Consider the following 14,551-nt stretch of genomic DNA (forward strand, 5'->3'; position numbering starts at 1 on the left):
CATACAACTTAAGGACCTAAGGTGCCATTAGGTAGCCATTGGTTATCTAAGGGGTATTGGTGCCAAGTTTGACTGCAAAGTTTAGAAACGTTTAAGTCAGGCACTATGTGTAGAGGTCTAAGGTTCTCCAAACATCATGCCAGTGTGGAGAGTGGATGTACAGTAGAAGACAGTTCCCATGGATAAGGAGAGAAGTCACAGGCCTGAGCTCAAAGGTATCCCAGAGACACGGGGAGCACAAAGGGGAGCACAAGCACCAGGAGAGCACTGAGTCCCTTGGCCCCAGTGTTATCATCTAAGCAAGTGATGGATGCTATAAAGTCACAGCATGTGACAGATCTCACAGGGAGGTCTGGTGGGAGGGGATACAGAGAGGCTGCCTCTGGGCAAGGGTGGAGGGAAAGAAAGCAGGGAGAGGAGGGACTGGCCTTTTATAAGGGGACGTAGCACAAGCTCAGGGGAGGATATGTGACCCATAGTGACAGTGGGAACTGTCCCATCTTGGCAGCTAGTAGTGGCATAGCCTGCTCTTGCTGGGTCCCTGCGGCCTAATGGTGGAGATGCTAGTTGCTAATAGATGGCATCTGAGGAGTAGCCTAAGGTGGATCTCTACTCTCCATGTGACATATACACCCACATTCACACATATGGGAACATATGTGCAGACAGGCACACACACAAAAGTAATGTTGTTATGATATTGTTATCCAGTAAAATGTGTCTAGCCTGGTTATGTTTAAATCATTATATGTTAATGTAATACAATACAATAAATAGAATGAATTAAAAGACAAGTTGCAAGATGGTATTTTATAATGGTCAGAAGAGCCGCAGACTGCCTGAAAGGAAACTGATACATAACTCCCTTCGGGTATGAGATTTATTAGACTGTGAGGGTTAACTCCCTTCGGGTATGAGATTTATTAGACTGTGAGGGTCTCTAGACTGTGACTGGGCCTGGAGATGAGAGGGAGCCCTGGAAATAACTCTGGTGGTTCCTCTAAAGACATCACCTTTAAAACCAGAAAGGTGCTTCACTGAGAGTTAGAACAAGAGGCAGGGAGAGTACGCTCCTCTTGGAGTCTGCTCATATTTCTGCTCATATTGGTGTCCTCAAGACCAGGGCAGACAGAATGATGGACATATTCTTCCCTGGAGAGGGAACATGAAATGGTATCCTCTGCCTCAAGAACATCTGAGAGTACTAATTCTTGCTGTATTGTGCAATGGCTACGCGCTTCCTCTTCTAACCACCACCGTATGTTGTTGTGTATGGTCCCTACACCTTTGATTGACCGTATCGGAGTGTCTCTGCTAGGGTTTGGTGTACTTCTTGCATACTGTGTTGGCTAATATTGTCAACTTGTCGGGATTTAGGATCGGGCATGGGACAAGCCTCTGTGCATGTGTGTAGCTTAACTGAGGCGGGAAGATCCACCCTATAACTGTGAGTGGCAACATTCCCTGGACGGCATAATGAATAAAGAAGATGGGCTTTTGAAGTTCGTCACTCTCTGCCTCTTGATGGTGGATGCAATGGAACCATCTGCCTCAAGTGTCTGCCTGCCATTGTGGCTGCTCTGCCAGGATGCACTAAACCCTTGAACTGTGAATTAGAATAGATGCTTCCTCCACCAATTGCTTTTATCAGGGTATTTTATTACAGCAGTAGTAGCACTAAATAATACAAGTACCACTATTATTTTCTTTCTTTTTGTATGGAGGCTGGACCACAGTCAGAGTAACCCGAAATTCATCAGGATAGACACAAACTCACAGGTACCATCCTGCCTCAACCTCCCAGGTTCTTAGGTATGCAACACCACACCCAACCTAGTATTTTCCCACTCATTACATCCCTTATGCCAGCTGACTCCGCACAGGCACAGTGTTGGGCACTTGGTGAAGTATCTGGTCACTGACGGCACTGATGGCCAGAAGAGCTGTGTTCTTCATCACATGCCTCAGGGTTCAAGGCAGGTTGGTGGGAACTGGAGAGGAGAAGCCAGTCACCATGCATATGTCATGTTGCTCCTAGCTGTGTAGTTTAGGAAGCTGCCCACCTGCCTGTGGACACCCTCATTCACAGGCTGGAGAAAAGAGCCTTCCTGTTGTGTTGCTATTATTACCAGCCAGGAGTCATTCTCCACAGAGTTATATTCCTTCCTGCTAGCCAGTGCTTAGCATGTTCCTGGGACCTGAACTGTCTTGGCTCCAAACTCCACCTTCCAGTGACGGCAGCTGGCATCAAGGCTAGGAATCCCCAGGGTGGTGATATAACTTTGGAACCTCTGGAGACTGTCAGGCAGCAGGTACGCCTTGTTTCCAAATCTCACACTCTTCATACCATCGAGAAGATGCGCTTGGGGTGAGCAGCTGCGAGGTCTGAATCAGGATAACTGCAGGAAGAAGAATATCTAGCTGGGAGTGGGGACCTGTGGCGTCTCCCAAGGTGCTCCCAATCTAAGGAAGAGGGAATTGATTGAGATTGCGGCAGGGGACAGGAACAAACAGGGACCCGATATGCCAAGGCCACTACTTGCCTTGATTTAGGCATTTACCAGCATGTTCTTAAGCGCCAGTCAGTTCTGGACTACAGAGGGTGGGGGGGAAAGAAAGATGGAGTAATGTTTTAAGTATACCCATTCAGGGGGTCTGAATTACACTCTCCTCACAAGGAAAGATAAGGATTCTCCTGCTTAGAGCTATGCATCCTATGTTAGTTATGATTCAAGGCCTCCCAGGCACCCAAAACACTGAAGCCGTTGTTAGTTCAATCAACAAGGCAGACAGAGGGACCAAGCTCTGGGGCCTTTTATGACCTGTTTCCTGCTTCTGTTCTAGATGTATTCCCCTCCCTCTTCTGAATAGTTCCCCCCGGGGCAATAGAGAAAGGATAATTGCAAAATCCCTTGCTTAGTTTGTTACCAGCATACTTACAAAGGAAGGTTTCCATTTCAGGAAAGATTTCAATTTTCTTTTGTTGTTCCGAGAATGGATCTCATGCGGCTCAGGTGTGTCTTGAGCTGGCTGAGGATGGGGGTAATCTTGAGGTTCTGATCCTCCAGCTCCCGGTTCTGGGTAAAGTACTACATCACAGTCCTGCGCCTGTGCACCATCACACTTTAGGTAAACAGTGGGGATCAAGCCCTGGGCCTGTGTGGTGCTAGGTGGGCGCCCTTCCCATTTTGCTACATCTGAAGCGCTGAATGTCATTTCGGAGCTCAGTGTTTCTAAAATGGAGGAAGGAGAACAGAAGAAACTGAGTTAGCGGAACGAGTTAGATCAGAAAGAAGCTGGGGGCCAGGTCATAAAGGCTCTGCTGGGGGCGGGGTGTTACATGATCGGACAGGCTCTGAGCCGCCTGAACCCCAGGAAGGAAATGAGCAGGGGCGTTCCACCTCCACCCGGGCTCACCGACCTGAGAAACGCTGCATATTCTTCTCCACAGACTTTGATTTCCGGTAGAGCACGTGGAGCCTTTCTTTAACACCTGGAGGAGTGTCCAACAGCTCAGAGGCCGTCATCATCTTAGCCCTAGAGACAAGAGATTGTCGGCCGGAGAAGACAAGAGCAAGATGTCATCTGAGGCCCCGTGAGGTGACATACCATCCCAGTTCGGGTGATGCAAAGAAGTCTTTCCTAGACCCAAAGCTCTGACACTGGTCCTCAACTTTAGCTGCACATTGGTGTCTCTGAACTACTGTTATAAAAATCACAATAAGTTTAAATGGCAGCCTTAAAACTTGCTGTCAGAGTTCCCTGTGTCGGATTAATTATGTTTTACTATTTCTATTGAAAGAAAAAAAACAATGAAATGCTGCTACTTCACTCCTATTAGAACAGCCATTATAACAATAATATGATAATTATTATTATAACAATAAAAATGATAAGAGGAAATTATAAGTAGATGACAAAGAGATGGAGAGATCAGCCCTGTGGGAAGGGATGTAAAATGATGCATATACCATAGAAAATAGTATGCAAGTTCCTTAAAAAATTCTAAATAAGGTGGAAATACAGTAGGTGTGAAATCTGAGAAATTGAAAGCAGAGTCTTGAGCAGCATTTGTTCCGTGCACATAGCAGCACCATTCCCAATAGCCCAAAGGTAGAAACAGTACAAACGCCCATCAACAAACAAATAATTAACATGTGATACCCGAGTACAAAGGGGGGGGTCCCTTGGCAATTAAATGGAGTGGAATTCCGATACAGCTACAACTGAAGGAACTGTGAAAACGTGCAGAGAGAAAACAAGCCAAAGGCTAAAGGACAAATGTTGTGTCATTCTGATAATATGGTATATTTAGAACAGTCAAACTAATAAACCTGGTGGTTGCTAGGCGACAGGGAAGAGAGGATGATGAATTAGTGTTTAATGGTACAGAGTTCCTATGTGGGAAAACAGAAAGGTTCTGTAGTCAAACAGTGCAAACAGATGTATTAACATTAGTGCACTGCAGGCATAAAATAATTGAGATTTTATGATATGCATATTTTAATGGAAAAATAACTTTTAAAGACCCACTAACCCCCAACCCCCAACATCAAGACTGAGATCTAGCTGGTGTGGCTGTGGCTTGGAAACCAGGATTTTGGAAAAGTTCATAAGTAACTCTGAGATGTAGCCTTTTCTAGCTCACCTCTCTTTCCCCTGCCTGCTGGGCTTAACCCACCTTCAAATTGATCCCCAAAGACACCCTTCCCCCATCCCAAAGTGCTTGAGACCAGAAGCAGTTCTGTCATAAAACAAATGGTATCCATTTGAGAGGTTCCTTAGGAAAGGACCACTTGGATTCAGCAGGCCTGGGATAAATTCCTTCTTCTTAGTAGTCCATTCCCTCCCTCCCACCCCGACCTGGTGAGTCTCCCATTTTGTTCTTCCCCCTCAAATCCAGGAATGATGGTCTCAGGAAGCTTCAGGAAAAAGGAGTCCTGGGTTATAGACCCAACTCCTTCCTAGGACTGTCTCATCCAAACGCTTTCTGCAAGACACCCAAGGGGACACCATGGGATCTCTCCGTACCTGTGCAAGGTGATTCCAATGTCCTAGGAGAGAAAAGAGGGGAGCTCTCTATTAACAGTCTCCAAGAGTTGTGACTCCCCAGCAGCAAACCGCTTTCTGACTCCCAGTCCTAGGGTGCCAGTATTCTAATCACAGGATGGAAGCCTTGCCTGAGCCCACAGTACAACCACCCTCAAGTTCTTCTGGTCTTTTCTTGAGTGATGCCAGGGGCATCCTACATGCCAAGATGTTCTGGGCTCCTGGGAGACCTCATCCAAAAGGCATGAGCCCAAGTCATTGAGACCAAGTCCCATTCCAGGCCTTAGTGACCTTGTTCCCTGGCTTAGGGATGTGTGTGTGTGTGTGTGTGTGTGTGTGTGTGTGTGTGTGTGTGTGTGTGTGTCAAGAGCCCAAGTCACACTATGGCCCACAGCAGGCGGGCAAAGGCCAGGCACACTCACACACTCACTGACCTGCATGAGCTTCCATTCTGGCTGGTCTTGCTTGGCCTCTAGTTCTCCAATCAGCTCGTCCAGCAGGGAAACCCGGGTGTAGTATGCCTCTCTGACCTTGCTGATGGTCTGGCTTAGCTCCTGTAGCCAGGTCACAAAGAGTTGCTCTTGTTGCTCCAAGAATTGGTATAGCTTCTCAAGCTGACACAAATCCCTCTGCTTCTGGGTTTCTGTTTGTTTCTGGGGAACAGAGAATTGGGAGAAGTATGGGTGTGTGCTGTGAGCTGGAAGTATATGTCTAGGGATGCCCGCCAAGCTCATCTGATAGAGATGGATGAGAGTCAGACTTTCTCAGTGTGGTGTTTGAATGAGAATGGCTCCTATAAGGCTCATATATTTGAATGTTTGGTCCACAGTTGGTGGAACTGTTTGGGAAAGATTAGGAGGTGTGTTCTTGGAAGAGGTGTGTCACTGAGGTTGAGCTTTGAGTTTCAGAAGCTCAAGCCATTTCCAATTTTCTTTCTCTGTCTCTTCCCATCTCTGTCTCCTCGTCTCTGTCTGCCTCTGTCCCTCTCTGTTTGTTTCTGTCTCTGTCTCTTCTCTCCCTGACTACCTCTCTCTTAGCCTAATGTATATAGTAGATTAGATGTAAGCTCTCAGCTACTGCTTCAGCACCAAGCCTGCCTGCCTCATGCCCTGCTTTCAGCCATGATGACCGTGGACTCTAACCCTCTAGAGCCATGAGCCCCCAATGAAATACTTTCTGTCATAAGTTGCCTTGGTTATAGTGTCTCTTCACAGCGATGTAAAGTTTAACTATTTTAAGATTCAACTATTTTTATATGAATAATATTTTGTCCAAATACATGTGTGTATGTATCACATGTGTACCTGGTACCCTCAGAAGTCAAAAGAGGGCTTCAGATCCCCTGGAACTGGAAATACAGGTGGCTGGGAGACACCAAGTAAGTGCTGTGAATAAACTCAGGTCCTTTGCAAGAGCAACAAGTACTCTCAACTGCTGAGCCATCTCTCTGGCCACCATCTTTACAGCAACTTAAATGTAACGAAGACTCTTAGCCTCTTACAGACATGGGCTCAAGAATGGGGAGCAGTCTGTGGAACTTTCCAGAACAGGCCACATAAGAGGAGCTAGCTCTTGGGAAAACCTATTAAGCTTGGCACTAGGTTCAACAGTTTTCCCTCCAAAATCTCCATGTTGAAGCCCCCAGTACCTCAGAGTATGATCCTATCTGGAGATAGGATACTTGCAGATGTACTTGGATAACATGAGGTCATTCTATATTCGGTTGACATCCAGGCCATCTAGGAGTATATAACAAGGTCTAGTCTCGAAAAGCAAAAAAAGGGGGCTCGGGATTTAACTCGAGGATAAAACCCTTTCCTAACAAATACAAAGCCCTAAGTTCTGTCCCTAGAACTGAGAGAAAGGCCTCCAAGAGTCAATATATTTTTTATAAAATTTATAAATAAAAAAGTAAATAAATAATTATCCAATAATTAATTAGATAATTAAATAATACTTAATTTTTAAAATTAAAAAAAATATTATCATTCTAAAACAGGCTCTGACTTTGTAGCCCTGGCTGACCTGGAACTTGTTTTATAGACCAGGCTCCCTCAAACTTGTGGCCTTCTTCCTACCTCTGTCTCCTAAGTGCTAGGATTACGAGTATATGCCAATATTCCCAGATATTTGGGGCTAGGGGTGTCTAATGTAGCTCAGGCTGGTTATGGACTTGCTAATAGTGAACTTGAATTTATCCTCCTGCCTCTACCTTCCAAATGCCAAGGTTATAGGTGTGTGCCACCATATCTAGTTTTTGCCTTACTGGGAATGGAACCCATGGCCTGAGTGATTCTACCAACTGAGCTACATCTCTGGCTCCAATTATAATTATAAAAACAATCCAGCGAATGGTTCAGGTGACAGCTCCTATCTCTAGTTTCTCTAACCTGGTTAGTTGTGAGAAGGAGAAGGTGAGTGGGTTCTTAGAGATACGCACCCCCCACCCCTGACTGGGAGCTACAAAGATGAGCTCAACAACAGGTGACCACCACTGCTGCCCTGTGAATGGGAGCAGACCCTCAGGAACCTGGCTTCACGCTCAATCCCCTCCTATTTTCTGCAGGTGTAAACAGGCAAGGACTGGCCCAGGGCCTCACCGGGAAGTCCTCTGTTTTCTCGTCTCCCAGTAGTCTGTGCTCCTCCACGTATCCCCTCATTTCCTTCAGGCGCTCCAGCTGCTTCCGGATCTGCTCCTGGGGAAGAGTACTGGTTAAGGCGCTCCCGTTTGAGTCTTGGCATTTTTAGCTTGTACCAATTCTAGAGGAAAGACTCTGCTACTGGGAGCAGAGCCAGTGGAAGGGAGCTGCAACTGAAAGCAAGAGATGGGGGAGGGCAGGTTCTAGGAAAGGAGAAGTGTGAATTCATCGCCAAGGGAAACAAAGCCATATCGGAGTACCAATGATCCCCGAGGAAGGGCCTAGACTTCATACTGACAACCAATGCCCTTGGACTTCTGAACGATATAAATTATCAGTTCCTTCTTTGCCATCCCAGTTTATCTTGTGTTTTTATCATTTAGGGCCCAGGAATCCTGACTAACGCATCCCCATCCCGGAGGGGATGGATAAAGGACACCAGGCCCAAGTGTCCAATTCCCAGGGAGATATGGGCCAGGCAATGAGCACCTTACCTTGTACTCTAGTGCAGCCTCCTCTATGGGGCGCACCCGATGGCCTTCATGTTCCTGGCTCAGCCTGCAGATGAGGCAGATGGGCTCCCGGTGCTCCTCACAGAAAAGCAGCTGTACCTGCTTCATGTGACGAGGGCACTGTGGTAGGGACTGGGGGCTCTGGGCATCACGGCTCTTTCCTGCAAGTAAACTTTGGCACTGGAAGCATACAGAGGGTCTGCCTGAGGCCTTGGGATCCCCAGGAGCAATGGAACAGCTACAGGAACTTTGCACACAGGTATCACCATGCAGGTCTCCTTTCTGGGTTTGGCAAAGAGGGCATGCAGCCTTGTCCTGTGACCTTCCTGGAGACACAGCAGTGGAGAAATCTCCTCAGTGGCAAACCCAAGATTTTTACAGGAGAACAATTGTTCATAGGGCGCGCATATTCTCAGATCTGGCTACTCCCAACATGCTCTTCTCTGACTGCCATCCAAACGAGGCTGTCACCAGGTTACTGAGGCTGAGGGCAAAGCTTTCTGCTTCTAGACCTGGCATTCTTGTGCATTTATTCTGTGGGATACCTGTGGCCCTTTGGTATAAATCCTATGCTTTCCCCTTACACAGACACATATCTAGCGGGTCATATGAAAGCAAAACACGCTGACAGCATTTGCTTTCTTATATTAAACTATCACAGATTGCCCGCAACTCAAGTCAGAGCTCCTGGGACTGGTCGCTATGTGCCACATTCATTGACAGATCCTCCTAGCCAACAAAACAAAACAAAACAAAACAAAACCAAAAAAACCTGGCCAGAGAGCATGGCAAGCACTTGGAACCTGTATGCTGGGTGAATCCTCCACTCCCATTCAAGAATCATAAGTAAAAGCAAAAGAAGGGACTTTATAAAGCCAACGGTGAATCCTCTCACATCGAGGACAGAACAGTTCTGCAAGCTCTACTCCAAGACTTCAGGCAGTGTCTCCATACTGCCGCGGTGGCCCAGTGATGTCTGTAAAAATGATATTTTACAGACAGAGGCGAAAAGAAATGCCTCCTGGGAATAATGGAACTCTCTGGAAGCTGTGGAAGCTGATAATCTCACCTGGCAATTTACTGTACTCTCTTACTTTCTAGCTATTTAAGATGAGCCCTTAGTTCTCAAGTAGCAGTTTGCCCTGACTTCCTCCTTTTCTCTCTTCACCGGGATTCCTAAGGCCTGGCTGATAATCCGTCACTGACCCACCAAACCCCCTTTTCAGAATTTCAATGCCTTGCCTCATAGTTGTTTACATAATTACTACCTTCCAACCACATGCAGGTTTTTATGGCTGTGCGTATGTATATGAGGATGGCTCGGGCACTCTGATACTGAAAGCATTGATTTAGTCAGGAAGTTTTTTGTTTTACAAGGTAAAGGGTTAAATGTTAAATAAAGATTTCTCACAAGAACTTGTTAAGACCCAGGTGGTATAAGAAACTTCAAACTCTTTAAAGGTTTGCTATAAACTATGAGTGACTCTGTATTCTAATCAGGAAGTTTGATGGCATCTGTAAATTGATCCTCTGAATCTGTTTCTTGAGAAACTTTGTTCCTGATTAATGTTGCATTTCCTTGTACCAAATGGCTATGATAATTGTGCCTGCCTCACTGGCTACATCTTTTGAAATGGTAATACCAACTCTTCCTGTATAAAAATCCTTGCCTTAGAGCTCCAAAATACATTCAGTTCAAACCACCTCTGTGTGTGTGTGGTTTGTTCTGTCTGTCATCTCAGTGGGACCTGTGCCTTCCTGGACCAGAGGACCCTGGTTATCCCACAGCAGACCCACGGTCTGTAACACCGTACATCAGAAATGACAAGACACACAGAAGAAATAGAAACACACCCTCCATCAACTCATCCTTCCTTCTCCCTCCCTGGCCCAGGAATTTGCCTCACAAGCAAAAGTCATAGTGTCCCGTAAGGAACCATTCTCGTCACAGAATCAGTAATTCGCCTAGATGGCTGCTCCTTCCAGTTCACTTCAAACCGAAACTCTCAGCCTCTGTGTTGTTACCAGAAGTCATTTGATCAAATTCTACTCAAAGGGAAGTGGGGGAGGACAGACAGCTTCTAGAAATGTTTAAAAGCCTTTGTATCATGGTGTCCCCTTTGACCCTCTATATCCCTTACTCCCTTCTCTACATCATCATGTCCCCTCTGACCCTCTGTACTCGTGAGGGGAACGTTATGAATTTAAGAAGAAAATTAAAAAAAAAAAAACTCGAAGCAGAAAAGCAGCTCAGCAAAAGTCTTAGTTGCAGTCACACAAATGTAAGTCATTTGTGTGAAAGAGGAACAACCTTCTCGTTGTTCACCTAAGCTGGTGGTTTCTGACTCTCACAGACAAACATAATCCTGATGACTAATTTTCCAGGAAGAGAGCTTTGGTCAACATCTTTACCCTGCCCAGAGAAAGGTGAATAGTGGAATCTCTGGCCCACGACTTACCCTGTGGGAGTCACTGTGGGAAAGCAATATTTTGACCAATATTGTGACCCATTCCTTTCTAGATTCCCTTTTTTTTTTTTCAGAGTTGAGGACCGAACCCAGGGCCTTGTGCTTGCTAGGCAACTGTTCTACCACTGAGCTAAATCCCCAAGCCCTCCTTTCTAGATTCTTAACCTAGCCTGTGCCTCTCTACACAAGAACTTCTGAGGGCTCAACCACCAACCAAAATTTGATGCAATCTGTTGTGCAAGATGTGTAAATGTGCATTTTTCTGGGCCTGCATCACATTTTCTGGGATGTTGAGGGAGGGTACCTTTACAAGCAGCCTGTCCTAAGGATGCTGGGTCTTCTGGAGTTTGGGCAGGTTTTTCACATAGTGACAAAGGCACATCTGGATCACAAGAGTCACAGAGCATGCTGCCAGCCCTCCCTCTGGACGACTCTGTGGTTTCAGTACTCCTCTTTCCATTTTCTGTCCATGAGGTCGTGCAAGTCTCCTCCCCAATCGGTGACGTTTTGGAAGACAGGTTTCTGAATGTTTCTTCATCCAGCATCACGGAATGCTCTGGAATCCCTGTGCCCTTTTCTAGAGCTCCTGCTGTCCTTCCGTTCGCTGCTGCTGCTGCTCGCATGCAAATGAGACTCCCATTCCTTGTTCTCTCTTGAGTTGGAAGAGCTTCTGAATTTGGGGGTTCTCCTTCTCTAGAATAAATGGTCATTTCAAGACTCCTGGGTCGCTTCTTTCCTGAAGGCAAATACACTTCATCTTTCTTGCTTTCTTTCCTCCCTGGGACATTGTTGCAGAGTCCTTGAAGCCTCCCTGCGGAGCTGACATTCCTGCGGAGCTGGGCACTTGCCATGTTCTCCTTGTCCCCTGGGGACTGGCTAGCCAGGGTTCTCCTATTCAGAGGCGCTGCACTCCTGGCCCATGGCCTGGTCTGTGAATCCAGGCTCTCAGGGCCCCTCTGATCCTTCCTTTTGGCCAGCGATTTCTTCTGGGGTCCCTTCCCCACGTCAGCCTGGCTGGATGGCAGGGTGTCTGACTCATCATTGTTTTGTTGAGTCCCATCACCTTCAGGGGCATCTGGTACCTTCACACTCCTGGCCGTATTCTCTGCAGAAGACTGGGCAGAACCACCAATTCTATTTTCTTCGGTTAAATGTTCTAGAAAGACAACCAGATACAGTCATGATGCTGTGTTATATTCAAGGTGGAGGTTGGAGGGAGGAAGGGAGAAATTCCTCAGAAGTTACTAAAAGCCAAGAACCGAACATTCTAGACAGAAGCCATTCGTTACACAGAACCATAAAATACAAAGTAAATAAAAGCTGGATTATTGTTATGGGTGTATGCGTGACTATAGCTGTGAAATCTGACTTATAAAACAATGCAATTAGGAAAGGATGAAAGCAGACCAGGAAAGGTAGGTAAAGGCACTTGCCCGCAACATCGAGGAATTGAGTTTGACCTCCAGAACCCACAAAGGAAAAAGAGAATTGTTTCCTTCAAGTTGTCCTCTGGCCTTTATGCCAGAGCACACCACTGCTCACTTACAGATGCAGACAGACACAGAATACATAAAGTAAAATTAAAACAGGAGCCTGGAGAGACAGAGAGCCAGCTTGGCGACTCAGAGCATCTGCAGCTTCTCAGCAGCCCCCAGGATCAGCCCCCAGCATCCACACGGTAACTCGCAACCATCTGTAATTCCAAGTGCAGAGAATCTGATTCCCTCCTCTGGCTTTTGTGGACATCAAGATTGCAAGTGGTGCACACGCCTACATGCAGACAAAACTCCCACACACATAAAATTAATTAATTTTAAAAAAGGAACTGATAGAAATGAATCTTTTCTCATCATAGCACAAACTGAGGAAAATCTCAGGTCCCAAAGGTAAATGTAGATGGCATTTGAAAACTAGTTGGAACAGGTGTGGTGGTGTACAGTTTCTAACCTCAGCACTCTGAACACGGAGGCAGGGGGATCTCTGAGTTTGAAACTAGTCTAGTCTATAGAGTGAGGCCCTGTCTAAAACTCAAAAAAAAAAAAATAACAAAAACAAAAAAGAGCAAGCAAACTTGCCTGCAATTTCAGGGTATTGAAGCTTAAAGTGACAGGTAAAGCTTAATTTCAAAGTCTACACGATGAAGACAATCCATGATTCACAACCTATGTTTTAATTTGAAGAAACCTTTCATTAAAAGGAAAGAATGTTTAAATAACCTTGTAAAGTATCCTAAGGAAGAACTCTAAATTGAAATTAGGTGGTTAACAAGATTCTCAGACATGTTAGTATGGTTGGATTTCCAACCCTTTCTACTAACCTGATGTTAGTCTGGGCGTGTGTATTAGTTGAAAAATGGAGCAAAGGATTCTTTAGGTTCTGCTACATTCCTGCTCCATCTGTCCTGATTCCCATCCATAGATGGAATATCAGTTTTTATTGTTAATGTCTTTGGGAGCCTGGGAGCTTCACCAAGTAGGCTACACGGGCCAGAGAGAAGGACAGGGTGTGCGAGATTCACACTGCTCCGGTTGCAGTGGACAGGGGCCTCCAGGCCCTTAAGCCTGCCCTTGTGTGAGAGCATTCCTCCCCTCCACCACCAGCAGCCAGCAGTCATCCCCGCTGGGAAGAGGCTCAGCCACTTACCTGGGCCTGTGGCCTTGCAAAGCTCCTCTGCTAGTTGGCGTTGGTTGATGGCCCGTAGGATCTGCAGGGTCAGCTTCACAGCATACTCCTCCCCATAGAAGTTTAGCAGGAGTCTGGTCAGCTTTACTGGCCTGGCCATCTGCACACGGCTCCAGGGGATCTTAGAGTGGCCCTTCTCCAGGCTGGCGTTCTGCAGTTTGAACTTGAACTTCTCGAAGTCATAGTACAGCAGCCCCTCTAGGGTGTTTAGCAGATGATCACCAAGGGTATTGGCCATGGTGTGGCCAGGAGGGACTGTAGCCAGCTATGAGGCTTCTGGTAGATGATAAAGACCTCTCTCCTGCAACTTGAGAACAAGCAAGAAATAGCTTGTGAAATAGCGGACAAGTCACAGGAAGCACATAGGCTTTGGTGGGAACTGAGAGTAATGGTGAGGGTGTGTCCAGGGTCTAGCTTGCTGTGTGCTTTCTTTAAGGATTCAGTCTTTTCCAGTGAGGAGGTCTCCACCTTGCCAGCCTATGTCCTGGTTTAGGTGGGCCAGGCTCTAAAGGTGGGGGTTCTAGGATTGGGAGCCAGACCTTCCAGCTTCTCTTGTGGTCTTGCTTTCTCCCAGGACCCTGGGCTGGGAAAGAGGAGAGAGGGGATCTTGTGTTGAGTTGGCAGGTGAAGGAACAGACAGCAAATAATCCCTAGAGGCTTTGCCTGGGCCTTCTCAAGAAAGCAGAAGCCAGAAGGGCACTGAAATGCATGTCCAGTCTGTCTGGTCCATGTCTAGTCTGTCCAGCAGCATAAAGTCTTCAAATGGGAACCTGAGGACCACCGCTGTTAGCAGCATTCCCATGTATCTATTCCCACAGGCGAGTTGGCCCTCGCTCTCTGGGAGTCAGGGTGCCCGCCCCTATGCCCTTTGACATATATCCTCTAGGCACTCCTCAGGATGCTTGAGATGCAAGGTCAGAGATCCTTTGCCACTCACATGTGAGCCAAGGTGAGCCTCAGAGTGACTCCAAAGGCAGTGAAGGATCATGGGAGGAGCTCTACTCACTTTCCTGTCTCTGCCTTTATGTGACTCCTGGTTTTTAGGCTCAATCTTTAATTTTGAAATTTTTCAACCTACAGAAAAGTGGAGAGATAGTACAAAGAGCCTTTCCTTTGCCTAGGTCCACTCACTGCTGCTGTGTGACGTTTTTCTGAGGCCACCTTTACTTTTTTCTTAACCATTTAATAATAAATGAAAAGC

The 14,551-nt window shown here is 46.5% G+C and overlaps 1 protein-coding gene across 2 annotated transcripts; it reads right to left on the reverse strand.

Moving 5' to 3' along the window:
- Positions 1-1,621: 1,621 nt before the first annotated feature.
- Positions 1,622-13,712, reverse strand: Mefv (MEFV innate immunity regulator, pyrin). Of its 2 annotated transcripts, XM_052194274.1 has the most exons (10): positions 13,312-13,712; positions 10,973-11,824; positions 8,183-8,526; positions 7,650-7,745; positions 5,484-5,702; positions 5,032-5,054; positions 3,422-3,537; positions 2,941-3,233; positions 2,544-2,593; positions 1,622-2,399 (listed from the first exon to the last, which is right to left on the reverse strand). In XM_052194274.1, exons 1-9 carry the CDS (start codon positions 13,586-13,588, stop codon positions 2,558-2,560), a joined length of 2,256 nt encoding a protein of 751 aa, XP_052050234.1. In that variant the 5' UTR covers positions 13,589-13,712; the 3' UTR covers positions 1,622-2,399; positions 2,544-2,557. The 2 variants fall into 2 exon arrangements, with proteins under 2 accessions (XP_052050234.1, XP_052050235.1); XM_052194275.1 differs by lacking the exon at positions 2,544-2,593 and having other exon boundaries at positions 1,623-2,399; positions 13,312-13,710.
- Positions 13,713-14,551: the final 839 nt, after the last annotated feature.

This window comes from Apodemus sylvaticus, chromosome 10, assembly GCF_947179515.1.
Source record: "Apodemus sylvaticus chromosome 10, mApoSyl1.1, whole genome shotgun sequence".
NCBI classification, from domain to species: domain Eukaryota; kingdom Metazoa; phylum Chordata; class Mammalia; order Rodentia; family Muridae; genus Apodemus; species Apodemus sylvaticus.

Coding starts and splice junctions, on each gene's coding strand:
- Mefv (XM_052194274.1), bottom strand. CDS start 13,588: ATGGCCAATACCCTTGGTGATCATCTGCTAAACACCCTAGAGGGGCTG. Junction 3,538..5,031: donor ATTGGAATCACCTTGCACAG/GTACGGAGAGAT, acceptor TCTTGTCTCTAG/GGCTAAGATGATGACGGCCT. Junction 3,234..3,421: donor GAATATGCAGCGTTTCTCAG/GTCGGTGAGCCC, acceptor CCTCCATTTTAG/AAACACTGAGCTCCGAAATG.